General features: G+C 51.3%; 1 protein-coding gene across 1 annotated transcript in view; it reads right to left on the bottom strand.

Annotated features, from left to right (window-relative positions):
* LOC132836687 (ras and Rab interactor 3-like) overlaps positions 1–11,322 on the bottom strand; it is a 60,545-nt gene extending 49,223 nt beyond the window's left edge. The window contains exon 1 of the mRNA XM_060856085.1: positions 11,056–11,322. Coding sequence (XP_060712068.1) covers positions 11,056–11,105 — 50 coding nt within the window. The 5' untranslated portion in view covers positions 11,106–11,322. The remainder of the gene's footprint in view (positions 1–11,055) is intronic.
* Between the last annotated feature and the right edge of the window lie 16,098 nt (positions 11,323–27,420).

Genomic DNA, 27,420 nt, shown 5'->3' with positions numbered 1-27,420 from the left:
GTCTGTACTCCCTCAGTCTGCACTCCCTCAGTCTGTACTCCCTCAGTTTGCGCTCCCTCAGTCTGCACTCCGTCAGTCTGTACTCCCTCAGTCTGTACTCCCTCGGTCTGTACTCCCTCGGTCTGTACTCCCTCGATCTGTACTCCGTCAGTCTGCACTCCCTCAGCTCATACTCCCTCAGTCTGTACTCCCTCAGTCTGTACTCCCTCGGTCTGTACTCCCTCAGTCTGTACTCCCTCAGTCTGCACTCCGTCAGTCTGCACTCCCTCAGTCTGTACTCCCTCAGTCTGTACTCCCTCAGTCCGTACTCCCTCAGCTCGTACTCCCTCAGCTCATACTCCCTCAGTCTGTACTCCCTCAGTCTGCACTCCCTCGGTCTGTACTCCCTCAGTCTGTATGCCCTCGGTCTGTACTCCCTCGGTCTGTACTCCCTCAGTCTGTACTCCCTCGGTCTGCACTCCCTCAGTCTGCACTCCCTCAGTCTGTATTCCCTCAGTCTGTACTCCCTCAGTCTGCACTCACTCAGTCTGCACTCCCTCAGTCTGTACTCCCTCAGTCTGCACTCCGTCAGTCTGTACTCCCACAGTCTGCACTCCCTCAGTCTGCACTCCCTCGGTCTGCACTCCCTCGGTCTGTACTCCCTCAGTCTGCACTCCCTCAGTCTGCACTCCCTCAGTCTGCGCTCCCTCAGCCCATACTCCCTCAGTCTGTACTCCCTCAGTCTGCACTCCCTCAGACAATACTCCCTCAGTCTGCGCTCCCTCAGTCTGCACTCCCTCAGTCTGTACTCCCTCAGTCTGCGCTCCCTCAGTCTGTACTCCCTCAGCCCATACTCCCTCAGTCTGTACTCCCTCAGTCTGTTCTCCCTCAGTCTGCAATCCCTCAGTCTGTACTCCCTCAGTCTGCACTCCCTCAGCCCATACTCCCTCAGTCTGTACTCCCTCAGTCTGCACTCCCTCAGACAATACTCCCTCAGTCTGCGCTCCCTCAGTCTGCGCTCCCTCAGTCTGTACTCCCTCAGTCTGCGCTCCCTCAGTCTGTACTCCCTCAGCCCATACTCCCTCAGTCTGCACTCCCTCAGTCTGTACTCCCTCAGTCTGCGCTCCCTCAGTCTGTACTCCCTCAGCCCATACTCCCTCAGTCTGCACTCCCTCAGTCTGTATTCCCTCAGTCTGCACTCCCTCAGTCTGCACTCCCTCAGCCCATACTCCCTCAGTCTGTACTCCCTCAGTCTGTACTCCCTCAGCCCATACTCCCTCAGTCTGTACTCCCTCAGTCTGCACTCCCTCAGCCCATACTCCCTCAGTCTGTACTCCCTGAGTCTGTACTCCCTCAGCCCATACTCCCTCAGTCTGTACTCCCTCAGTCTGTACTCCCTCAGCCCATACTCCCTCGGTCTGCACTCCCTCAGTCTGCACTCCCTCAGTCTGCACTCCCTCAGTCTGTACTCCCTCAGTCTGCACTCCCTCAGCCCATACTCCCTCAGTCTGTACTCCCTCAGTCTGCACTCCCTCAGTCTGCACTCCCTCAGTCCGCACTCCCTCAGTCCGTACTCCCTCAGTCCGTACTCCCTCAGTCCGTACTCCCTCAGTCCGTACTCCCTCAGTCTGCACTCCATCAGTCTGCACTCCCTCAGTCTGTACTCCCTCAGTCCGTACTCCCTCAGTCCGTACTCCCTCAGTCTGTGCTCCCTCAGTCTGCGCTCCCTCAGTCTGTACTCCCTCAGTCTGCACTCCCTCAGTCTGTACTCCCTCAGTCTGCAATCCCTCAGTCTGTACTCCCTCAGTCTGTACTCCCTCAGTCCGTACTCCCTCGGTCTGTACTCCCTCAGTCTGTACTCCCTCAGTCTGTACTCCCTCAGTCTGCGCTCTCTCAGTCTGCGCTCCCTCAGTCTGCACTCCGTTAGTCTGTACTCTGTCAGTCCGTTCTCTTAAGAACTGTACACCTGAACATTTTTTGGATATTTGATTAAAGTCTTACATTTTTTACCCCCTAGGCCATCTGTCCTCCTCAATCATTTAGCCTCTATCTAGCCCCACTCCTATCCTAGCAGCCAGCCTGTAGATCAGTCTGCCCTGGGCTGATCTAAATATTCCATTGAATGTCCTCCTGTCTATCTCTCTCTCTCTCCCTTTCAGGAGGTGAGTTCCAGATACCTACCACCCTTAGGGTCAGGTTGTTTTCCCTGAAATCCTCTCTGCTCCTTATTTTAACTGTTATAGCTGCTTAGTCATGGAGCCCTCTAACTAAGGAGAAAGATTTCTTCTCACCTACTCTGCTAATTATAACCTCAAAAACTCTCATGGATGTTTTCAGAATGATCTCCATTTTATGAATCCACATTGACCACTTATCACCCCCCCAGCCAATCATCTCGAGTAGTTTCACGTATTCCCAACATCAGTTACAATTAACGTTCACCAAACTGCCCTCGCTGCAGGTGGTCTAATGGATAAATCTGAAATTCCCAAAGGACTTCACAGGGAAGATGGTGTTGGAATTGTTCATGGATCCTGGGAATCTAGAACCTGGGGTTGCCGTCTCAAGCAGATTGGCAGGTCAGGATTGAGATGGGGGGGGGATCTATCCCCGCTTTCGGTACAGTGAACCTTTGGAATTGGTCTACATGAAAGATCTCCAGATGCTCAGTTGTTACCAGAAGGAGGTGTGGATGCTTTGAAGAGGGTGCAGAAAAGGTTTACCAGGATGTCGCTTGGTACGGGGAATTTTAGCTATGAGGACAGTTTGGATAGACAGGGTTCATCTTCATTGGAATATAGGAGGTTGGGAGTGTGGTGGGGGCGTGGTGGGGGGGTGCGGGTTTGTGACCTGATACAAGTTTATAGGATTGTGAATGACATGGATAGAGGCTCTTTCCCCAGGGTGGAGGGATCAGTCACTAGAGGACACAGGTTCAAGGTGTGCATGTGTGTTCATGTGTGTGTGTTAGTGTGCATGTGCATGTCTGTGAATATGTGTATGTGTGTGTGTTCATGTGTGTGCACACATGTATGTTTGTGTGTGCACGTGTGTGTGTGTGCATGCATGCGTGTGTGTTTGTGTGTGCAAGTGTGTGTGTGTGTGTGTGTGTGTGTGGATGCATGCCTGTGTGTCTGGGCGTGCACGTGTGTGTGTGTGTCTGTGTCTGTGTGTGTCTGTATGTGTGTTTTTTTATGTGTGTGTCTGTGTGTGTTTTTATGTCTCTGTGTGACTGTCTTTGTGTCTGTGTGTGTGTCTGCGTGTCTGTGTGTGTTTGGTGGGTTTGGGGTGTTGGGTGTATTGGGGGGTTGGGTGTGTGTGTTGCATGGGTTGGGTGTGTTGGGGGGTTGGGGGTGTATTGGGTGGTTGGGGGTGTTGGGGGCTTGGGAGTTGTGGGTGTGCATTGGGTGTGTTGGGGATGTTGGGGGATTGGGGGGTGTTGGGGGTTTGGGTGGGTGTGTGTGTGTGAGTTGGGGGGGTTGGGTGTGTTGGGTGGTTTGGGTGGGCTGAGTGTGTGTGTGTTGCATGGGTTGGGTGTGTTGGGGGTTGGGGAAGTTGGGGGGGTGTTGAGGGGGTTAGGGAGTTGGGTTTGTTGGGAGGGTTGGGTGAGTTGGGGGTGTTGGGGTGTTGGGGAGTTGGGGAGTTGGGGGGTTGGGTGTGTTGGGTGCGTTCGGTTTGTTGGGGGGGTTGGGGAGTTGGGGAATTAGGGAGGTTGGGTGTGTTGGGTGTGTTGGGAGGGTTGGGTGGGTAGGGGGTGTTGGGGGGTGGGTGTGTTGGGGGGTTGGGGAGTTGGGGAAGTTAGGGGGTTTGGGTGTTTTGGGAGGTTGGAAGATTTGGGTGTGTTGGGAGTGTTGGCGGTGTTGGGGGTGGGTGTGTGGGGGGTTGGGTGGGTGTGTGTGTGTGTTGGGGGGTTGGGTGGGTTGGATGTGTGTTGGTGTGTGTTGCGGGGGTTAGGGGGTTGGGTATGTGGGTGTGCATTGGGTGTGTTGGGGATGTTGGGGGATTGGGGTGTTGGGGGTTTGGGGGGTTGTTGGGGGGTTGGGGGTGTTGGAGGGTGTTGGGGGTTGGCTGTGTTGGGAGTGTTAAGGGGGTTGGGGGACTGTGGGTTGGGTGTGTTTGGCGTGTTGGGGATTTGTGTGGGTTGGGTGCGTTGAATGGGTTGGGTGTGTTGGGGGATTGGGGGTCGTGTGTATTGGGGGGTTGGGTGTGTTGTGTGGTTGGGGGGTTGGTGGGTTGGGTGTGTTGGGTGGGTTGGGGTGGTTTGGTGTGTTGGGGGATTGGGTGTGTTGGGAGGGTTGGGTGGGTTAGGGGTGTTGAGGGGTTGGGTGTGTTGGGGGTGGGTTGGAGGTTGGGGGAGTTGGGGGGCTGGGTGTGTTGGGGGGCTGGGGGTTGGGTGTGTTGGGGGATTGGGTGTGTTGGGGTTTGGGTGGGTGGGTTGGGTGTGTTGGGGGTTTGGGTGGGTTGGGTGTGTTGGAGGGGTTGGGGGTTTGGGGGGTTGGGTGTGTTGGGTGTTTTGGGGGATGGGTGGGTTGGGTGTGTTAGGGGTTTGGGTGGGTTGGGTGAATTGGGTGGGTTGGGTAGGTATGCGTGTTGGGTGTGATGGAGGTTGGGCTGGGGTGTTGGGTGTGTTGGGGGTTGGGTGGGTTGGGTATGTGTGTTGCGTAGGTTGGCTGTGTTGGGGGGTTGGGGGTGTTGGAGAGTGTTGGGGTGGTTGGCTGTGTTGGGGGTGTTAAGGGGGTTGGGGGGCTGTGGGTTGGGTGTGTTGGGGAGTTGGTGGGCTGGGGGGGTTGGGTGTATTGGGATTTGGGTGGGTTGGGTGTGTTGGGGAGATTGGGTGGGTTGGGTGGGTGTGTGTGTTGCATGGGTTGGGTGGGTTGGGTGTGTGTGTATGTGTGTTGCGTGGGTTGGGTGTGTTGGGGGGTTGGGGGTGTTGGAGAGTGTTGGAGGGGTTGGCTGTGTAGAGGGTGTTAAGGGGGTTGGGGGGCTGTGGGTTGGGTGTGTTGGGTGTGTTGGGGATTTGGGTGGGTTGGGTGTGTTCGGTGGGTTGGGTGTGTTGAGTGGGTTGGGGTTTTGGGTGGGTTGGGTGTGTGTGTTGGGGGATTGGGTGGGTTGAGTGTGTGTGTTGCGTGGGTTGGATGTGTTGGGGGTTTGGGGAGGTTGGGGGTGTGCTGGGGGTTTAGATTAGACTTACAGTGTGGAAACAGGCCCTTCGGCCCAACAAGTCCACACCGACCCGCCGAAGCGAAACCCACCCATACCCCTACATTTATCCCTTACCTAACACTACGGGCAATTTAGCATGGTCAATTCACCTGACCCGCACATCTTTGGACTGTGGGAGGAAACCGGAGCACCCGGAGGAAACCCACGCAGACACGGGGAGAACGTGCAAACTCCACACAGTCAGTCACCTGAGTCGGGAATTGAACCCGGGTCTCAGGTGCTGTGAGGCAGCAGTGCTAACCACTGTGCCACCGTGCCGGGGTGTTGGAGGGTGTTGGGGGGTTGGGTGTGTTGGGGGTCTTGTGGGATTGGGTGTGTTGGGGCTTGGTTGGGGGTTGGGGATGTGTTGAGTGTTTTGGGGGTGTTGGGGGTTGGGGGTGTGTTGGGGGTTAGGTGGGTTGGGGGCATTGGGTGTGTTGGGGGTTTGGGTGGGTTGGGTGTGGTGGGAGTTTGGGTGGGTTGAGGGGTTGGGGGTTGGGTGTGTTGGGTGGTTTGGGTGTGTGTGTTGCATGGGTTGGGTGTGTTGGGTGGGTTGGGGATGTTGGGGTGGTTGGGGGTTAGGTGTGTTGGGGGTTGGGGAGTTGGGGGGTTGGGTGTGTTGGGGGCTGGGGGACTTGGGTGTGTTGGGTGTGTTGGGGGTTTGTGGGGCTATTGGGGGGCTTGGGGGCTAGTGTGTTGGGGAAGTTGGGGGCTTGGGTTTGTTGGGGTTTGGGTGTGTTGGGGGTTGGGTTTGTTGGGGAGGTTGGGGGTCGGGTGTGTTGGCAGGTTTGGGTGTGTTGGGGTGTTGGTGGGTTGAGTGTGTTGGGGTTGAGCGGGTTGGGTGAGTTGGGAGTTGGGTGTGTTGGGTGGGTTTGGGGGGTTAGGTGTGTTGGGTGGTTTGGGTGGGTTGAGTGTGTGTGTTGCATGGGTTGGGTGTGTTGGGGTGTTGGGGGTGTTGGGTGTGTTGGGTTGGGTGTGTTGGGGGGTTGGGGGTTGTGGGGGTGTTGGGGGATTGTGAGTTGGGGGGTTGGGTGTATTGGGTGTGTTGGGGGTTGGGTATGTTGGGGAGTTGGGGGGATTGGAAGGGTTTGGGGTTGGGGGAGTTGGGTGTTTTGGGGTGTTGGGTGTGTTGGGGGGTTGGGTGTATTGGGTGTGTTGGGGGTTGGGTATGTTGGGGAGTTGGGGGGATTGGAAGGGTTTGGGGTTGGGAGAGTTGGGTGTTTTGGGGTGTTGGGTGTGTTGGGAGGTTGGGTGTATTGGGTGTGTTGGGTGTTTTGGGGGATTGGGTGTGTTGGGAGGGTTGGGGGGGGATGAACTAGGAGTGTTTCAAGGCATGAGTGAGGCACATTTTTCACACAGAGCAGTGAGTGCTTGGAACATGCTGCCAGAGAAGATGGTGGAAGTAAACACAATAGCAGCATTTAATAAACATCTGAACATGAATAGGAAGGGAATAGAGGGTATGGATCCTGTAAGTGAAGACAGTTTTGTTATGGAAGGGCAAATGTGTTGCACAGTCTTGGTGGGCTGAAGGGCCTGGCCCTGTGCTGTAATGTTCTTTGTTCTTTACTGTGTTCATTCAATCAAAGAGATCGACTGGGTCTGTACTGACTAGTCAGATTCTAACAGGGCTGGAGGACTAAATACAGGTGGATGTAACCCCTGGGTGGGGAGTCTATAACCGGGGGGATGGTCTCAGGACATAGATACATTGAGGAGTGAGATGAAGAAACATTTATTTGCTCAGAGAATAGTGACCCTGTGGAATTCTCTACCAGCACTTAGCCCATATCCCTCTAAACCCTTCCTATTCATGTACCCATCCAGGTACCTTTTAAGTGCTGTAATTGTACCAGCCTCCACTACTTCCTCCTTTAAGTAATTCATATTTCATCACATCTCATTCTTGTAATCACAACTGATTAGTATGTGGTTGTGTGGCTGATCCTCAATGTCACGTTTCTGTTAAAGACAGATGTCTTTAAAATGCATTTTATAAATCGATCTCTTTCTTCGAATAGATTTAGTGACTCAACCTTCACAGCTTTCTGTGGTAGAGAATTCCTTACAATAAATGTTCCCTCATCTCAGTCTTAAATGTGTCTGTATTCTGAGACTGTGCTCCCTGGTTCCGTACTCCCCACCCCAACACAACATCCTCCCTGTACAGAGTCTATCTAGCCCTGTTAGAATTTGACACATTACGGTCAGATTGCCTTCCATCCTTCTAGACTCTAGTCAATACACACTCAGTGAATCTCTATCTCTGAATGGACATAATAATTGAGCATCCGGAGATTTTAGTAGAGACCAATCCCAAAGATTCACAGCACTCAAATGTTTCCCCAACTCAATCCTGAATTACCAAACTCCTTGAGACGATGGCCCCACGTTCTACATTCACAAAATCTGGGAAGAGTCCTAACAGATCCCTTAAAAATCTAAAAACCAAAAGAACAGCGGATGCTGTAAATCAGAAAGAAAAACACAGAAATTGCTGGAAAAGCTCAGTAGGTCTGGCCGCAGACAGAAATCAGAGATAACATTTCAGATCGAGTGTCCAGCGGAGATTCACACGGATGATCCCTGGAATGGTTGGTTGAACATATGAGGAATGGCTGAGGACCCTAGGATTATATTCATTGGAGTTTAGAAGATTAAGGGGAGACTTAATAGAAACTTACAAGATAATACATGGCTTGGAAAGGGTGGACGCTAGGAAATTTTTTCCGTTAGGCGAGGAGACTAGGACCTGTGGACATAGCCTTAGCATTAGTGGGGGTCAATTCAGAACAGAAATGCGGAGACATTTCTTCAGCCAGAGTGGTGGGCCTGTGGAATTCATTGCCGCACAGTGCAGTGGAGGCCGGGACGCTAAATGTCTTCAAGGCAGAGATTGATAGATTCTTGATGTCTCGAGGAATTAAGGGCTACGAGGAGAATGCGGGTAAGTGGAATTGAAATGCCCATCAGCCATGATTGAATGGCGGAGTGGACTCGATGGGCCGAATGGCCTTACTTCCACTCCTATGTCTTATGGTCTTATGGACCCTTCCTCAGAACTGACAGCAGCTAGCGAAATGTCGGTTTTTGTGCAGAAGATAGGGTGGGGGAAGGGGATAAGGAGTAGATGATAGGTGAGGATAGAGCCCAAAGGAGAGAACAGTTGGACAGACAAAGGAGTAGATAACGATCTGGTTAGGAGGATGACTAGCTGTCAGTGGGGCCTGTTAGTGGCTAACAATGGGTTGTGTGTAATAGGAGACTGAGTTCTGAGGAAGGGTCACCGGACCTGAAACATCAACTCGGATTTCTCTTCCTGATGCTGCCAGACTTGCTGAGCTTTTCCAGCAACCTCTGTTCTTGTTTCTGATTTACAGCATCCACAGTTCTTTTGGGTTTTTTTGTGATAGCAAGGCCATGTGTGTGCGTGTGTGTGAGCATACATGTGTGGCCATGTCTGTCTGTGTGTGTGTGTGTGTGTGTGTGTGTGTGTGTCTGTCTGTCTATCTGTCTTTGTGGGTGTATGTGAGAGAGAAAGAATGTGTGTGCATGCATGTGTGTATGTGGCTATGTCTGTGTATGTCTGTCTTTGTGTGTGTGTGTGTCTGTGTGTGTTTTTGTGTGTGTGTGTCTGTGTGTGTTTTTATGTCTCTGTGTGTGTCTGTCTTTGTGTCTGTGTACTTGTGTGTGTGTCTGTGTGTTTTTGTATCTGTGTGTGTGTCTGTGTGTGTGTGCGTGGGAGGGGATTGGGCGTTTGCAGGCGAGGTGGGGGGGTTTGGGAATGTCATATTTTTTTCCATTGGATGACCTCTCATTCTTTAAATCTCCAGCAAGCGGTTTGTCTCATAACGTTAATGATGACAAGGCCAGGTTCTAGTGGTAGGCTGGGAAGTTAGTCCAGGGATGATGATGGTGGAGGGGTGAAATCTAATCCACAGTGGCCCCAAAATGTCTTTCTTGGTGGAGGGGGTGGGGTAGCACCAGTCCCACCATGGGCACTCCGCGTGGAGTTTTAAATTCCCTCAGTACGTCTAGGTTAATCTCTGTGTTAGCGACCATGAGACTGTCCCCAGTTGTCACTGGCAAAACCATTAATGACCTTTCAAGGAGAGAAGGCTTCTACGCAGGCCTACACGTGACTCCAGACCCACAGCAATGTGGCTGATTCTGCCCCTGGCTCAGATGGGCGATGGTGGACCCCCATGAGAGAATATTTCAGAAAGGAAGTGGTGTTGACAGCAGCCGTGTCACAGCAGGAGGCATCAAGAGAGGACTCGGCATGGAATAAGGCCATTCGGCCTACCTGTCCTGTGCTGGTGTTTGTGGGCCTTCTCCCATCCTTACTTCGTCCCCTTCCCCCTCACCCCAGCATGGATGTATCCTCCCACCTTGTTGGAATCCAGCTTTACATGCACGCTTTTCCCAAAGATCTTAGCTGAAGACTTGACTGGGAGTTAAAGAAAAATGACAAAAGTCTTGAAAAATCTAACAGTCAATCAACCATCAGAAAAGAACCAAAACACCAAGAGTCTATCGTTTAGAGAAATAAAAGAAAAGGGGGAGGGTACGGGGGAGAGCCAAGCAGATGTCTTGGAGTTTAGGAGGGGGTCGGTGCGGAGCGGGGTGGTGGGAAAATCTGAAACTGGGCACCAAAACAAAAGAAGATAGATCCAATAGGGAGAATTGGAAAGACTTCTCCATCCTGAGAGTGGTGGGAACGGAGAGCTATCACAGTGGTCAAGACAAAAACCATACACATCGGCATATACTTCCATACAGTTCGTAGGGTAAAAGGGATCAAAAGGGTTTGGGGGGAGCAAGCAGGAAAAATTAGATGATCAGTCATGATGGTATTGAATGGTGGAGCAGGTCTGAAGGGCTGAATAGCCCACTTCTGTCCCCATATTCTATGTTTCAGTTCAATAGATAGGAAAATTAGGGCAGCACGGTGGCTCAGTGACTCACACTGCAGCCTCATGGTGTCAGGGACCTCGGTTCGATTCCACCCTGGGGCGACTGTCTGTGTGGAGTTTACACGTTCTCCCTGTGTCTGTGTGGGTTTCCCCTCATGGTCCAAAGATGTGCAGGTTAGGATGGATTGGCCGTGCTAAATTGCCCCATAGTGTCCAGGGATGTGCAGGTTAGGGTGGATTGGCCGTGCTAAATTGTTCCATAGTGTCCAGGGATGTGCAGGTTAGGGTGGATTGGCCGTGCTAAATTGTCCCATAGTGTTCAGGGATGTGCAGGTTAGGGTGGATTGGCCGTGCTAAATTGCCCCATAGTGTCCAGGGATGTGCAGGTTAGGGTGGATTGGCCGTGCTAAATTGCCCCATAGTGTCCAGGGATGTGCAGGTTTGGGTGGATTGGCCGTGCTAAATTGCCCCATAGTGTCCAGGGATGCGCAGGTTTGGGTGGATTGTCCGTGCTAAATTATCCCATAGTGCCCAGGGATGTGCAGGTTAGGGTGGATTGTCCGTGCTAAATTGCCCCATAGTGTCCAGGGATGCGCAGACTAAGTGGGTTAGCCATGGGAAATGTGGGGTTACAGGAACAAGGTTGACGGGATGCTCTTCGGGGAGGGATCAGTGTGGATTCAATGGGCCAAATGGCTTGCTTCCAAACTGTAGGGATTCTATATAATAATAGAGGAAACTGGAAGGACATAGAGTCAGGCGTACACGTAAAGCCCTTTGGCCCATTGAGTCTGTGTCAACCCATCTACACCAATCTCTTGACAAGCCAACTCTAACAGTAAAGTTGAAGAGGGACAGTATGGAGGATGGACACCAGCACACAAACAGTTGGGGCCGAATGGCCTGTTCTGTCTAGCGGTGGCAGCTCTATGAAGTAAGGACGCTTGATGTAAAGTACCTCATCTGTAGCTCCGGGTCACTGGTATCACACGATGATGTCCTCAGCATTGTCTGCTCCCAGGCCTTTCCCTATTGACAGGGATACACTCCCAGTTCCAGCTGAACCATTCTGATATCGGAGAGTCTACCCCGGAGAGACAGCGAGAGGGACACGGTCTTCGCAAGCCGTTAATAACCAATCCACTCGGTTTCCAAGGAGACAGATATGGATCCACCAAGACGATCAGAAAGTGGTGTCTGAGTGAAACACTGGAAACTGATACAACTCGCTGTCAAAGCTCAAAGGTTCTTTCACATCCGGAGTTGCTGAGCTCTTGTTTTGAGAGCGAGAGGGAGACGGGGTTACAACAGTTTAAGAGAAGCCACAGCCCCTTTTGTGGTCACCTTACTCGATATCTTACTGACAGACGCCTTGGAGACTTTTTTCTCTTGAGCTGCAATTTCACTCAAACAAACAGCGTGACCCAGTTTTGAGATTGGTTTCTTCTTTTGTTGTTCAGTGAGGATCGAGCTCCTTGCTTCTTCTTATGGAATGTTTCAAACCCCAGGGTGTGTGTGTGTGTGTGTGTGTGAGTGTGTTTGCGTGTGAGTGAGTGTGAGTGCGTGAGAGTGTGTGTGTGTGTGTTTGAGAGAATGTGTGTGTGAGAGAGAATGTGTGTTTGTGAGTGTAAGTGTGTGAGAGAGTGTGTATGTGAGAGTGAGTGTGTGTGTGTGTTCGAGAGAGAATGTGTGTATGAGTGTGTAAGTGTGTGAGAGAGTGTATATGTGAGAGTGTGTTTGTGTTTGTGTGTTTGTGTTTGTGTGTGTGTGTTTGTGTGTGTGTTTGTGTGTGTGTGTGTGTGAGTGAGTGTGTTTGAGTGTGTGTGTGTGTTTGTGAGTGTGTGTGTGTTTGTGTGTGTGTGAGTGAGTGTGTTTGAGTGTGTGTGTGTTTGTGTGTGTGTGAGTGAGTGTGAGTGTGTTTGTGTGTGTGTGTTTGTGTGTGTGTGAGAGTGAGAGTGTGTGTGTGTGTGAGTGTGAGTGTGAGTGTGTGAGAGAGTGTGTATGTGTGTGCGTGCATGGGACTGGGCCCAGCTCGTTCAGTAGGGAAGAGAAAGTGGGCGGCACGGTGGCACAGTGGTTAGCACTGCTGTCTCACAGCGCCTGAGACCAGGGTTCAATTCCCGACTCAGGCGACTGACTGTGTGGAGTTTGCACGTTCTCCCTGTGTCTGTGTGGGTTTCCTCCGGGTGCTCCGGTTTCCTCCCACAGTCCAAAGATGTGCGGGTCAGGTGAATTGGCCTTGCTAAATTGCCCGTAGTGTTAGGCAAGGGGTAAATGTAGGGGTATGGGTGGGTTTCGCTTCGGCGGGTCGGTGTGGACTTGTTGGGCCGAAGGGCCTGTTTCCACACTGTAAGTAATCTAATCTAAAGTTCTAGAATCATTGAGGAGAGGGCTGAGATCTGGGCACTGTTGGGAGGGGGAGGTTCCTAGTAGATGGCTCAAGAACGGTGATTTTTCCTCTTCTGAAATGTTCATCTTTCGAAGCTGTTAGAGGTTTAAAGGGACAAATCAAATGTTGGATCCGTCTAATGCAGAAATAGGAATTAGAAGCAGGCCATTCGGCCCCTTACGCCTCTCACATTCAATTAATTCATTCATGAGATCGCCACCATTTATTGCCCGTACCTAATTACCCAGAGGGCAGTTGAGAGTCAACCCCATCAAAGAGGGTCTGGAGTCACATGTAGGCCCAGACCAGGTAAGGAGGGCAGTTTCCTTCCCAAAAGAACATTAGTGAACTGGATTGGATTTTGTTCCCAACCATTGATTCATCCGTTCCAGGTTTTTCTTTATTTTTCAACATCTGTCATGGTGGGATTCGAACCTGGGTCCTCAAAGCATTACGCAGGTCCCTGGATTAACAGTCCAGTGTTAATGGGCAATCCAAGATGGAGGATGGGAAAACAATTGTGGCTGTTAAGATCTGCTCCTTTTTTGAGGTGTTTTCAGTGTTGGAGCTGATTTCCTCGCTACCCAGGAGCAGTAGGGACTGTTTTATGAGCTGTTGCATCGTTTTGGAACTTTGGAAAACAAAAGAGATCAAAACACTCTTTTTAAAAAGGAGGGAGACAAAGATGATTCCGACAGTTAGAAGGCAGCCTGGATGGCTACATGAATAGAGTAGAAAGTGAGGTCTGCAGATGCTGGAGATCAGAGCTGAAAATGTGTTGCTGGTTAAAGCGCAGCAGGTCAGGCAGCATCCAAGGAGCAGGAAATTCGACGTTTCGGGCCAGAGCCCTTCATACATGAATAGGAAGGGTTTAGAGGGACAATTGCTGGCAAATGGGACTAGATTAGGTTAGGATATCTGGTCGGTATGGACAAGTTGGACTGAAGGGTCTGTTTCCGTGCTGGCTCTAATACCAATGGGTCACCAGGAGATTCATAATCCTGGACACGCAGACCACCAGGTTCAGGAAGAGTTTCTTCCCTGGTGCCCCTAGACTGATGAACGGACTTCCATGCTGTACATCTCTATGACTCAATGACTCTCCAACTTCATATAATGCTGAAACCAAAAGAGAAAATGCTGGAAAATCTCAGCAGGTCTGGCAGCATCCATAAGGAGAGAAAAGAGCTGACGTTGCTAGTCTAACTGACCCTTTGTCAAAGCTTTGAAGAAGGGCTTATGCCTGAAACGTCGATTCTCCTGCTCCCTGGATGCTGCCTGAACCTGCTGCGCTTTTCCAGCAACACATTTTCCTGACTGAAGAAGGTTCTAGTTGAGTTCTAGCAAACCGTGTCCCTGTACTCACTGTCAATAGACAATAGACAATAGGTGCAGGAGTAGGCCTTTCTGCCGTTCGAGCCAGCACCACCATTCATTATGATCATGGCTGATCATCCTCAATCAGTATCCTGTTCCTGCCTTATCCCCATAACCCTTTATCCCACTATCATTAAGAGCTCTATCCAACTCTTTCTTAAAAGTATCCAGAGACTTGGCCTCCATAGCCTTCTGGGGCAGAGCATTCCACACACTCACCACTCTCTGGGTGAAGAAGTTTCTCCTCAACTCTGTTCTAAGTGGCCTACCCCTTATTTTTAAACTGTATCCTCTGGTTCAGGACTCACCCATCAGCAGAAACATGTTTCCTGCCTCCAGAGTGTCCAATCCTTTAATAATCTTATACGTCGCAATCAGATCCCCTCTCAGCCTTCTAAACTCAAGGGTATACAAGCCCAGTCGCCCCAATCTTTCAGCATAAGATAGTCCCGCCATTCCGGGAATTGACCGCATGAACCTACGCTGCACTCCCTCAATAGCCAGAATGTCTTTCCTCAAATTTGGAGACCAAAACTGCGCACAATGTTCCAGGTACAGTCTCACCAGGGCCCCGTACAGCTGCAGAAAGACCTCTTTGGTTTTATACTCAATAGTTAATAAATGCTCATTAGTTTGCACTGGCCTGCCTAGTTCCCATCTATCTATACATACAGGGGACCAGCAGGGCGGTTAGTTACTGGGAACTGTTAGATTTGGGAAAGTCAAAAGCCTTTTGGCCAAGGGGAGCACACTTGAGAACAATACCTGGAGCAATTATTACCAGGAGAATTTACTTTATTCCCATGTGCGCTCACGTGAGCACAGTGAAAAAGTTACAAGGCACTACTTCCAAATGCCATTTTAGGCACTAACGTACCCAGCTCCAGATTCTTATGTACACATTTTTACGGAAAAAAATGTATAGGGTCATAGAGTCATAGAGATGTCCAGCACGGAAACAGACCCTTCGGTCCAAACCCATCCATGCCGACCAGATATCCCAACCCAATCTAGTCCCACCTGCCAGCACCCGGCCCATATCCCTCCAAACCCTTCCTATTCATATATCCATCCAAATGCCTCTTAAATGTTGTAATTGTACCAGCCTCCACCACTTCCCCTGGCAGCTCATTCCATACACGTACCACCCTCTGTGTGAAAAAGTTGCCCCTTAGGTCTCTTTTATATCTTTCCCCTCTCACCCTAAACCTATGCCCTCTAGTTCTGGACTTCCCGACCCCAGGGAACAGACTTTGTCTATTTATCCTATCCATGCCCCTCATAATTTTGTAAACCTCTATAAGGTCACCCCTCAGCCTCCGACGCTCCAGGGAAAACAGCCCCAGCCTGTTCAGCCTCTCCCTGTAGCTCAAACCCTCCAATTCTGACAACATCCTTGTAAATCTTTTCTAAACCCTTTCAAGTTTCACAACACCTTTCCGATAGGAAGGAAACCAGAACTGCATGCAGTATTCCAACAGTGGCCTAACCAATGTCCTGTACAGCTGCAACATGACCTCCCAACTCCTGCACTCGATACTCTGACCAATAAAGGAAAGCATATCAAACGCCTTCTTCACTATCCTATCTACCTGTGACTCCACTTTCAAGGAACTATGAACTTGCACTCCAAGGTCTCTTTGTTCAGCAACACTCCCTAGGACCTTACCATTAAGTGTATAAGTACTGCTAAGATTTGCATTCCCAAAATGCAGTACCTCGCATTTATCTGAATGAAACTCCATCTTCCACTTCTCAGCCCATTGGCCCATCTGGTCCAGATCCTGTTGTAATCTGAGGTAACCATCTTCGCTATCTACTACACCTCCAATTTTGGTGTCATCTGCAAACTTACTAATTGTACCTCTTATGCTCACATCCAAATCATTTATGTAAATGAGAAAACGTAGAGGGCCAAGCACTGATCCTTGTGGCACTCCACTGGTCACAGGCCTCCAGTCTGAAAAACAACCCTCCACCACCACCCTCTGTCTTCTACCTTTGAGCCAGTTCTGTATCCAAAGGGCTAGTTCTCCCTGTATTCCATGAGATCTAACCTTGCCAGTCAATCTCCCATGGGGAATCTTGTCGAACGCCTTGTCGAGTCCATATAGATCACATCTACTGCTCTGCCCTATCAATCTTCTTTGTTACTTCTTCAAAAAATTCAATCAAGTTTGTGAGACATGATTTCACACGCACAAAGCCATGTTGACTATCCCTAATCAGTCCTTGCCTTTCCAAATACATGTACATCAGGTCCCTCAGGATTCCCTCCAACAACTTGCCCACCACCGAGGTCAGGCTCATCGGTCTATAGTTCCCTGGCTTGTCTTTACTGCCATTCTTAAACAGTGGCACCACGTTAGCCAACCTCCAGTCTTCCGGCACCTCACCTGTGACTATCGATGATACAAATATCTCAGCAAGAGGCCCAGCAATCACTTCTCTAGCTTCCCACAGAGTTCTCGGGTACACCTGATCAGGTCCTGGGGATTTATCCACCTTTAACCATTTCAAAACATCCTGCACTTCCTCCTCTGTAATCTGGACATTTTGCAAGATGTCACCATCTATTTCCCTACAGTCTATATCTTCCATATCCTTTTCCACAGTAAATACTGATGCAAAATATTCATTATCTCCCCCATTTTCTGTGGCTCTACACAAAGGCCATCTTGCTGATCTTTGAGAGCCCTATTCTCTCCCTAGTTACCCTTTTATCCTTAATATATTTGTAAAAACCCTTTAGATTCTCCTTAATTCTATTTGCCAAAGCTATCTCATGTCCCTGTTTTGCCCTCCTGATTTCCCTCTTAAGTATACTCCAACTTCCTTTATACTCTTCTAAGGATTCACTCGATCTATCCTGTCTATACCTGACATATGCTTCCTTCTTTTTCTTAACCAAATCCTCAATTTCTTTAGTCATCCAGCATTCCCTATACCTACCAGCCTTCCCTTTCACCCTGACAGGAATATACTTTCTCTGGATTCTTGTTATCTCATTTCTGAAGGCTTCCCATTTTCCAGCCGTCCCTTTACCTGTGAACATCTGCCTCCAATCAGCTTTCCAAAGTTCTTGCCTAATACCGTCAAAATTTGCCTTTTCCAAATTTAGGACTTCAACTTTTAGATCTGGTCTATCCATTTCCATCACTATTTTAAAACAAATAGAATTATGGTCACGGGCCCCAAAGCGCTCCCCCATTGACACCTCAGTCACCTGCCCTGCCTTATTTCCCAAGAGTAGGTCAAGTTTTGCACCTTCTCTAATAGGTACATCCACATACTGAATCAGAAAATTTTCTTGTACACACTTAAGAAATTCCTCTCCATCTAAACCCTTAACACTATGGCAGTCCCAGTTGATGTTTGGAATGTTAAAGTTCCCTACCATAACTACTCTATTATTCTTACAGATAGCTGGGATCTCCTTACAAGTTTGTTTCTCAGTTTCCCTCTGACTACTGGGGGTCTATAATACAATCCCAATAATGTGATCATCCCTTTCTTATTTCTCAGTTCCACCCAAATAACTTCCCTGGATGTATTTCCAGGAATATCCTCCCTCAGCACAGCTGTAACGCTATCCCTTATCAAATATGCCACTCCCCCTCCTCTCTTGCCTCCCTTTCTATCCTTCCTGTAGTATTTGTATCCTGGAACATTAAGCTGCCAGTCCTGTCCATCCCTGAGCCATGTTTCCTAATTGCTATGATATCCCAGTCCCATGTTCCTAACCATGCCCTGAGTTCATCTGCCTTCCCTGTTCGGCCCCTTGCATTGAAATAAATGCAGTTTAATTTATTAGTCCTACCTTGTCCCTACCTGCCCTGACGGTTTGACTTACTTCTGTTCTCAGCTGTACCCGTCTCAGATTGATCTCTTTCCTCACTATCTCCCTGGGTGCCACCCCCCCACCTTACTAGTTTAAATCCTCCCGAGCAGTTCTAGCAAATCTCTCTGCCAGTATATTAGTCCCCTTCCAATTTAGGTGCAATCCGTCCGTCTTGTACAGGTCACTTCTACCCCAAAAGAGATTCTAATGATCCAAAAATGTGAATCCTTCTCCCGTACACCAGCTCCTCAGCCATGCATTCATCTGCTCTATCCTTCTATTCCTGCCCTCACTAGCCCGTAACACTGGGAGTAATCCAGATATTACTACCCTTGAGGACCTCCTTTTTAAATTTCTGCTTAACTCTCTATAATCTCCCTTCAGAGACTCAACCTTTTCCCTTCCAATGCCATTGGTTCCAATGTGGACAATGACCTCCTGCTGGCCCCTCTCCCCTGTGAGAACATTCTGCACCCTCTCTGAGACATCCTTGATCCTGGCACCAGGGAAACAACACACTTTTTCTCTGCTGGCCACAGAAACGTCTGTCTGTACCTCGGACTACAGAATCCCCCAACACAATTGATCTCTTGGAAGCCGACGTACCCCTCGTTGCATTAGAGCCAGTCTCAATACCAGAAACTTGGCTGTTCTTGCTACATTTCCCTGAGAATCCATCACCCCCTACATTTTCCAAAACAGCATACCTGTTTGAAATGGGTATATCCACAAAAGACTCCTGCACTAGGTGCCGATATCTCTCACCCTTCCTGGAGTTAACCCAACTACATGACTGTATCTGAGACTTTCCCTCCTTCCTATAACTGCTATCCATCACATACTGTTGCTGTTGCAAATTCCTCATCACTTCTGTCTGTCTCCCCAACCGATCCACTCGATCTGATAATATTCACATCCAACAGCATTTATGGCAGATATAATCCGCAGGAACCCTTAAACTCTCTTTAAACTCTCACATCTGACAAGAAGTACATATCACTGCAAAGGCCATTTTTGCTCCTTCACGATCTACAGACCCAGAAAATAACACCGTCTTATTCCTCTACAAACACTACCCCAGGTTAAATTAATAGCTATGGCTTATATTTTAAGTTTAATCAAGAGACTTATCTCCAAAAACATATAATCAAGTAAGAATCCACTGTATTCACTAATACAGCATTTCTCTTGGACAGACGTAAAACAGTAATTAACTTCTCTGATTCTGTGTTGTGAACTTTGCCCAAGAGTTCCTCCAAGATTAGTTGTGTATTCAGAAAAATAAAAAATAAAAAGTCCAGCAATAAATCAGAAAAATAGAGAAATAAGAGTTTAGAATAACAGTCATAGAGTCATAGAGATGTACAGCACAGAAACAGACCCTTCGGTCCAACCTGTCTATGCCAACCAGATATCCCAACCCAATCTAGTCCCACCTGCCAGCACCGGCCCATATCCCTCCAAACCCTTCCTATTCATATACCCATCCAAATGCCTCTTAAATGTTGCAATTGTACCAGCCTTCACCGTAAACCTAAACCTATGCCCTCTAGTTCTGGACTCTCCCACTGCAGGGAAAATACTTTGTCTATTTATCCTATCCATGGCCCTCATAATTTTGTAAACCTCTATAAGATCACCTCTCAGCCTCTGACGCTCCAGGGAAAACAGCCCCAGCCTATTCAGCATCTCCCTGTAGCTCAAACCCTCCAACCCTGGCAACATCCTTGTAAATCTTTTCTAAACCCTTTCACGTTTCACAACATCTTTCCGATAGGAAGGAGACCAGAATTGCATGCAATATTCCAACAGTGGCCTAACCAATGTCCTGTACAGCCGTAACATGACCTCCCAACTCCTGTACTCAATACTCTGACCAATAAAGGAAAGCATATCAAACGCCTTCTTCACTATCCTATCTACCTGCGACTCCACTTTCAAGGAGCTATGAACCTGCACTCCAAAGTCTCTGTGTTCAGCAACACTCCCTAGGACCTTACCATTAAGTGTATAAGTCCTGCTAAGATTTGCTTTCCTAAAATGCAGCACCTCGCATTTATCTGAATTAAACTCCATCTGCCACTTCTTGGCCCATTGGCCAATCTGGTCAAGATCCTGTTGTAATCTGAGGTAACCCTCTTCGCTGTCAACTACACCTCCAATTTTGGTGTCATCTGCAGAGAGCACACCGGTCTTCATCTTGAGGGAGTCCCAGTCCACACTGAGGCCAGGGGTCTGAGTCCACACTGAGGCCGGGAGTCTGAGTCCACACTGAGGCCGGGAGTCTGAGTCCACACTGAGGCCGGGAGTCTGAGTCCCACACTGAGGCCGGGAGTCTGAGTCCACACTGAGGCCGGGAGTCTGAGTCCACACTGAGGCCGGGAGTCTGAGTCCACACTGAGGCCGGGAGTCTGGGTCCACACTGAGGCCTGGAGTCTGAGTCCACACTGAGGCCGGGAGTCTGAGTCCACACTGAGGCCGGGAGTCTGAGTCCACACTGAGGCCGGGAGTCTGAGTCCCACGCTGCGGCCGGGAGTCTGAGTCCCACACTGAGGCTGGGAGTCTGAGTCCACACTGAGGCCGGGGGTCTGAGTCCCACACTGAGGCCGGGAGTCTGAGTCCACACTGAGGCCGGGAGTCTGAGTCCACACTGAGGCTGGGAGTCTGAGTCCCACACTGAGGCCGGGAGTCTGAGTCCACACTGAGGCAGGGGGTCTGAGTCCACACTGAGGCCGGGGGTCTGAGTCCCACACTGAGGCCGGGAGTCTGAGTCCAGACTGAGGCCGGGAGTCTGAGTCCCACACTGAGGCCGGGAGTCTGAGTCCCACACTGAGGCCGGGAGTCTGAGTCCACACTGAGGCCGGGAGTCTGAGTCCCACACTGAGGCTGGGAGTCTGAGTCCCACACTGAGGCCGGGGGTCTGAGTCCAGACTGAGGCCGGGAGTCTGAGTCCATACTGAGGCCGGGAGTCTGAGTCCCACACTGAGGCCGGGGGTCTGAGTCCAGACTGAGGCCGGGAGTCTGAGTCCCACACTGAGGCCGGGAGTCTGAGTCCACACTGAGGCCGGGAGTCTGAGTCCCACATTGCGGCTGGGAGTCTGAGTCCACACTGAGGCCGGGAGTCTGAGTCCACACTGAGGCCGGGAGTCTGAGTCCACACTGAGGCCGGGAGTCTGAGTCCCACACTGAGGCCGGGAGTCTGAGTCCACACTGAGGCCGGGAGTCTGAGTCCCACACTGAGGCCGGGAGTCTGAGTCCCACGCTGCGGCCGGGAGTCTGAGTCCCACACTGAGGCTGGGAGTCTGAGTCCACACTGAGGCCGGGGGTCTGAGTCCCACACTGAGGCTGGGAGTCTGAGTCCACACTGAGGCTGGGAGTCTGAGTCCACACTGAGGCCGGGGGTCTGAGTCCCACACTGAGGCTGGGAGTCTGCGTCCACACTGAGGCCGGGGGTCTGAGTCCCACACTGAGGCCGGGAGTCTGAGTCCCACACTGAGGCCGGGAGTCTGAGTCCCACATTGCGGCTGGGAGTCTGAGTCCACACTGAGGCCGGGAGTCTGAGTCCCACACTGAGGCCGGGAGTCTGAGTCCCACATTGCGGCTGGGAGTCTGAGTCCCACACTGAGGCCGGGAGTCTGAGTCCCACACTGAGGCTGGGAGTCTGAGTCCACACTGAGGCCGGGAGTCTGAGTCCCACATTGCGGCTGGGAGTCTGAGTCCACACTGAGGCCGGGAGTCTGAGTCCACACTGAGGCCGGGAGTCTGAGTCCACACTGAGGCCGGGAGTCTGAGTCCACACTGAGGCCGGGAGTCTGAGTCCCACACTGAGGCCGGGAGTCTGAGTCCACGCTGCGGCCGGGAGTCTGAGTCCCACATTGCGGCTGGGTGTCTGAGTCCACACTGAGGCCGGGAGTCTGAGTCCCACATTGCGGCTGGGAGTCTGAGTCCAGACTTAGGTCAGAGTCCGCTCTGGCCTTCATCCTGTTCGTCACTGATGCCGCCCGAAGGTGGAAGGTAAAAAGAAAAAGAAACAAAAAATGTGAAAAGGGAGAGAAAGTAAGAAACGGACAGAGAGGACAAACTCTCGCTTATGAGTCCTACTCGGCCGCCATCTTGGAGACGTAATTGGACAAAAGTCGATCCATTATCGGGATCCAGTGAGACCCAGAGAGAATGTGGAGGAATCATTGACCCTTTGTGAGGGAGGCCCTCACTAGCATCACAGCTTCAGGAATCAAAGCCCCACAGCCGTATCGTCGGCAGCTCCTGGCTGGTCAAAGGCCTCTGCTGTCTGCACTGCCTCAGCCTTGATCAGCAGATGGACGATGGTCAGGACCTTCCTGAGCTCCCTGAGCCCTGGGTAACCCCTAACTCATTGGAAACAATCCCAGTGGATACGGAGACTGGGAGAGAATGGCTGCAGGCTGAGAGATTGGAAGCACAAGGCAAGGCCTAAATGGCTGAGGAAAAGCCAAAGGAAAGCAGAATCCCACGTTATTAATTCATTTATCTGTTCACAGTGTCCAATTGTGCTGCGCTTACCCTCTCCTGAATCACACGAGGCAACAGTTAACACAGCGTTGACTATTTCCACATCACCAAACGCGATATGAAGATGGCATCAGATTGATGTTGGGTTACATGGGTTGGGCCGAATGGTCTTTTTCTACCCGGTCCCATCCAACTACCTCCTTAGATGGGAAGAAGGGTCTTATTTGGCAATCTTGTAAGGAATGGATGCTGACAACATCAGATGGACACACTAACATATACAATAGTGACTGTCCGAGTACAGAATATTTGTTTGGAATATTTGGAAGCTCAAAGGTTCAAAATCTTTATTTTACAAAGAGACCATCCTGGGATTAACACAGTGTTAATGAATTGTGTTTTGTCAGAATTCTCCTCGTCCAATCTCTGTGGCTCGCCTTCCTTGCGTGTTAATTGGTTATGTGTTAATTAAGAAGTTTGCACGCGCGCGCGCACACACACACACACACACACAGACGGAGAGATGCAGAGACATCTCTGAGCTGTGCTCTCTCGGAGCGTGTGTTCCTGCTGCTGCTCTGGTTCATGACCGTCTCGGCCATCTCTCGGAACTTCTCGCTCGAGATGCCCAGAGGATTTCTGATCAAGAGAAAGCCAGGGCCGAGGTCCTGTAGGGTGACGGGAAAGAAGGAGGTTTTCCGAGAGGGACTCACGGGACGGCAAATCCCGGTTGGAGGGGAAGGAACGCCAGAGGAAGCTGGTCAGAGCCGAGAACGAGAGAGAGATGGCATCATGGACGTAGTTATTAATGGTGGGCCGGGAGCCTGGGAGTTGTCACCAGGCGTGAGTTCGGTGCCCATGGACTGTCTAACATCACCCTGGCCACAGCCATGGGCAGAGCTGTTCACTGCACCAACTCCACCCACAACCCAGGGTCACAGAGGTCGTGACTCACCAGCGGATTGGCCAATGAGTCCGCCCGGGCGCGACAGGACGGGCACCGAGGGGCACGGCGGTGGTGATGCCAAAGGAAGGCCGACAGGCCCCGATCTCCTGGGGGATTTTGTCTGCCGTCTCTGCCGGGGGGAGTACCCCGACTCCCTGGGTCTGGCTGGGCACCGCTGCCCTGGCATTGCCAGAGAGGAGCATCGGTGTCCCGAATGCGGCAAGGTCTTTGGGTGCCCAGCCAACCTGGCCTCCCACCGCAGGTGGCACCGTCCCCCCGTCCCGTCACTGCCCAGCCAAGGCGGGGGGAGTCCGAGGACTGGGGGGAGGCTCGGGCGAAGGGCAGGGACGGTCACCGGGTCTCCGAATGGCATGGAGCGGGTAGAGGGAGTCCGTACCCACCAGCGTCACCAGCAGCAGCGCCACCTCAAACCCCAGGAGCTCTCCATATTGCCCCCCCTCTCCAAGAGAATGAGGGGGCGTGAATACACCCCTGGGGAGAGCGTGGGGGTGAGGGGGGAGAGCTGGTCAGCTTCATTCTCACGGTCTTCACAGTCCAATGACCAGTGTCTGATCGCTGAGTCCATACTACAGAGTCCAGGGACCCACCCCCCACTCCACCACCCCCCACTCCACCACCCCCCACCCAACCCCGTCTCTTTCACCCCGACAACGTTGGGAGGGGCAGCGACGAAGCTGAGCCCAGGTTGGAGTCTGTACCCATGCTCCCTGCCCGGACCCTCCTGTGATAAACCAGTGGATATACCCCCCTCTCCATGAGGAAGAGCGACTCAGCGTTCTGACAGCAGGAGAGACAATGCTTTTCAAACACTCTGTACTTGCACTGCTCTGTGGTCCTTACAGTCAACGATGGGTCAATGGACAGGAAATGTTAACTTTTTATCTCTCTCCAGAGATGCTGCCAGACCTGCTGAGTTTCTCCAGCAATTTCTGTTCTTAATTTAGAATTCCAGCATTTGCAGTTCTTTGTTTTATCATCTATTTTAATTTGTGACAGATTTTGGATCTGAGCGTGTGTCTGTGTGCACATATCTGTGTGCCTATGCATGTGGATGTATCTGTTTTGTGTGTCTGCATGTCTACATACATGTGGGTGTTTGTGAATTTGTGTGTGTAAGTGGGTGTGTGTTTGTGGGGGTGGTATGTGTCTGTGCATGTGTATGTATCTGTTGTGTGTGTGTGCTTGTGTGTGCGTGTGTGTATGTGTCTGTGTGTGAGTGGGGGGGAGAAGTGTGTGTGTGTTTGTGGGGGGTATGTTTGTGGAGGAGTGTGTTTGTGGGTGTGTGTGTGTGTCTGTGGAGGGATGTATTTGTTGGGGGGGTGGGGTGTGTTTGTGGGGGGATGTGTTTGTGGGTGGGTGTGTGTGTTTGTGGAGGGATGTATTTGTTGGGGGGGTTGGGGTGTGTTTGTGGGGGGATGTGTTTGTGGGTGGGTGTGTTTGGATGTCTGTGTTTGGGGAGGTATTTGTGGGGGGTGTTTGTGGAGGGGTGTGTGTGGATCTGTGTGTTTGGGGGGTATTTGTGGGGGGTGTTTATGGAGGTGTGTGTGTGTAGATGTGTGTGTTTGGGGAGGTATTTGTGGGGAGTGGGGTGTGTTTGTGGAGGGGTGTGTTTGTGGGGAGTGGGGTGTGTTTGTGGAGGGGTGTGTTTGTGGGTGGGTGTGTCTGGATGTGTGTGTTTGGGGGGTATTTGTGGGGGATGGGGGGTGTTTATGGAGGGGTGTGTTTGTAGGGAGTGGGGTGTGTGTGTGTCTCTGTCTCTGTCTCTCTCTGTGTCTGGCTGGTGCTCTCTATAAGCCTGCAGGGCTAGGGTTGGCCTGGATGGGGTTGGTTTGTGATACAGGGTGATGCCAACAGCGTGGGTTCAATCCTCACACCAATGGAGATTACCGCGAAGGACTCTCCTTCTGAATCTCTCCCTTCACCTGAGGCACGGTGACCCTGAGGTTAAACCACCACCATCTCACTCTAATGACAGCACAGCATTTTCTGTCACATTCTCATCTCGATTGTTTCTTCCAAACCACGTTCTCGATCTCGGAGATCCCTGTGAGGGAGTGAATACCAAACGCTGACTTCGGCATGGCGTGTGGGAATGTGAAGACTCAGAGCAGCTCGGACTGAGCCTCGTGCTCAGCTGTGTCCACTCCTCGGTGCGAACGTGAGGGTCTGTGGGGAGAAGCCCAGGGAGCGGGACTGACTCCCTCAGAGAGCTAGCAGAGACCCGACAGACTGAATGTCCTCCACCTGGAGGAGGAGGTGGAAGTGGCATTTCCTGAGTTGTCTCGGTGAATCGAAAGCTTCTGCACCTCGCGGGACGGGATGTGGATAAGAGAGACCTGTGGGGCCTTGCTGAGACCACCCCTGGAGTACTGTGTGCAGTTGAGGTCTCCTTACCTGAGGAAGGATGATCTGACGACGGAGGGAGTGCAGTGAAGGTTTACCAGACTGGGATGGCCCAGGAATGACCTGGAAATGAAGGGGTCCGGGGAAAAGTACAGGAGGGTAGATGTGAGGAACGTCAGACCAGCCATGATCCTACTGAATGGGGGAGCAGGCTCGAGGGGCTGAATGGCCTACTCCTGTTCTTACTCGTTACATTCTTATTGGCAGAACCATCCTACGGGGAGAGACGAGATTAGGTAGGAGTTCAGAAGAATGGGGTGTGGTGGGAGAATTTCACAGAAACCTAAAACATTCTAAGGGGACTGGACTGGGTAAACACAGGAAGGGTGTTCCCATTGGTCAGGGAGTCTGCAACCAGGGTGTCACAACCTGAGAGTATGGGGGAGGCCATTTGGGACTGAGACAGGGAGAAAGATCTTCACCCAGAGAGTGTGGGAGCCTCTGGGATTCTCTGAGACAGGAAATGGGTCAAGGCCAAGACATTGACTGTTTTCAAGAAGGAGTTCCACACAGTTCCTGGGCTAAAGGGAGAAAGTAGGGTCCAGGACTGAGTTAGATGATGCTCGGGATCATCAGGTTATAGTGTCAGGAGTCGTCAGCCTGTGCTTAGAATAGAATCCCTACAGGGTGGCAACAGACCATTCAGCCCATTGAGTCCACACCGATCCTCCAAAGAGCATCCTGCCCAGACACACACCTCTCCCCAGAGCCCTGCATTTCCCATTGGCCAACCCAGCTGTTGGGGCAAGTGGGTGGGGGGAGTGGTTGGGGGGATGCGTGGGGGGAGTCTGTGGGAGGAGAGTGGTTGGGGGGAGTCTGTGGGAGGGGGAGTGGTTGGGGGGATGGGTGGGAGGAGTCTGTGGGAGGAGAGTGGTTGGGGGGAGTCTGTGGGAGGGGGAGTGGTTGGGGGGATGGGTGGGGGGAGTCTGTGGGAGGGGAGTGGTTGGGGGGATGGGTGGGGGGAGTCTGTGGGAGGGGAGTGGTTGGGGGGATGGGTGGGGGGGAGTCTTTGGGAGGGGAAGTGGTTGAGGGGATGGTTGGGGAGAGTCTGTGGGAGGGGAGTGATTGGGGGGAGTCTGTGGGAGGGGAGTGGTTGGGGATGGGTGGGGGAGTCTGTGGGAGGGGAGTGGTTGGGGGATGGGAGGGAGGAGTCTGTGGGAGGGGAGTGGTTGGGGGATGGGTGGGGGGCAGTCTGTGGGAGGGGAATGGGTGGGGAGTCTGTGGGAGGGGAGTAGAATTCTCTCCACCCACTGTTCAGATGTGATGTTGAGGCCTGCTGCTGATCCTCAACCTACGCCCAACAACTTCCATTTATATAGCACCTTTCGCAGGGCCATGGTGTCTCCCAGGAGTGTATTGAGAATCCTGGAGACTGGAGACCAAAGGTTTAATCGAGTAGGTGAGTTGGAAGAGTCTCTAACAGGAACTGAGAGGCTTAGATACAGCAGGCTATCTTTGAGACAGGCTGGTGAAAGAACAGAGACCAGTTTTGGGGTGAAATGAATTAGAAACACTCCAGTCTACAGAACCACATCAGACCGTCGACTGCCATTTGGCCCATCCTGCTAATACTGGCTATTCAAAAGGGCTGATCCATTTTCCTGCTCCAGCCCCACAGTCTCCGCTAACTCAGCGAATCCAGTAGAGGGACTATCAGTGAATGGGTATCAATATGATGGGCTGAATGGACTCCTCTGCACTGTAACCACTTCACAATTCTGCAGTTTGACAGCTGTTTATAGGAGTTTTTTGGCAGAAATTAAAATGTGTAAAACAACACCTTTATCTCTGTGTTTTTGAAAGCAGATAATCAAAAGCTCTTGCCAACAAGTGTAAAGTGTTGCTGTTAAAGTTC

The sequence above is a fragment of the Hemiscyllium ocellatum genome, chromosome 47 (genome assembly GCF_020745735.1).
Source record: "Hemiscyllium ocellatum isolate sHemOce1 chromosome 47, sHemOce1.pat.X.cur, whole genome shotgun sequence".
Lineage (NCBI taxonomy): Eukaryota > Metazoa > Chordata > Chondrichthyes > Orectolobiformes > Hemiscylliidae > Hemiscyllium > Hemiscyllium ocellatum.
Note: the sequence above shows the minus strand (reverse complement) of the source record. Positions and strands in the feature narration are given on the sequence as shown.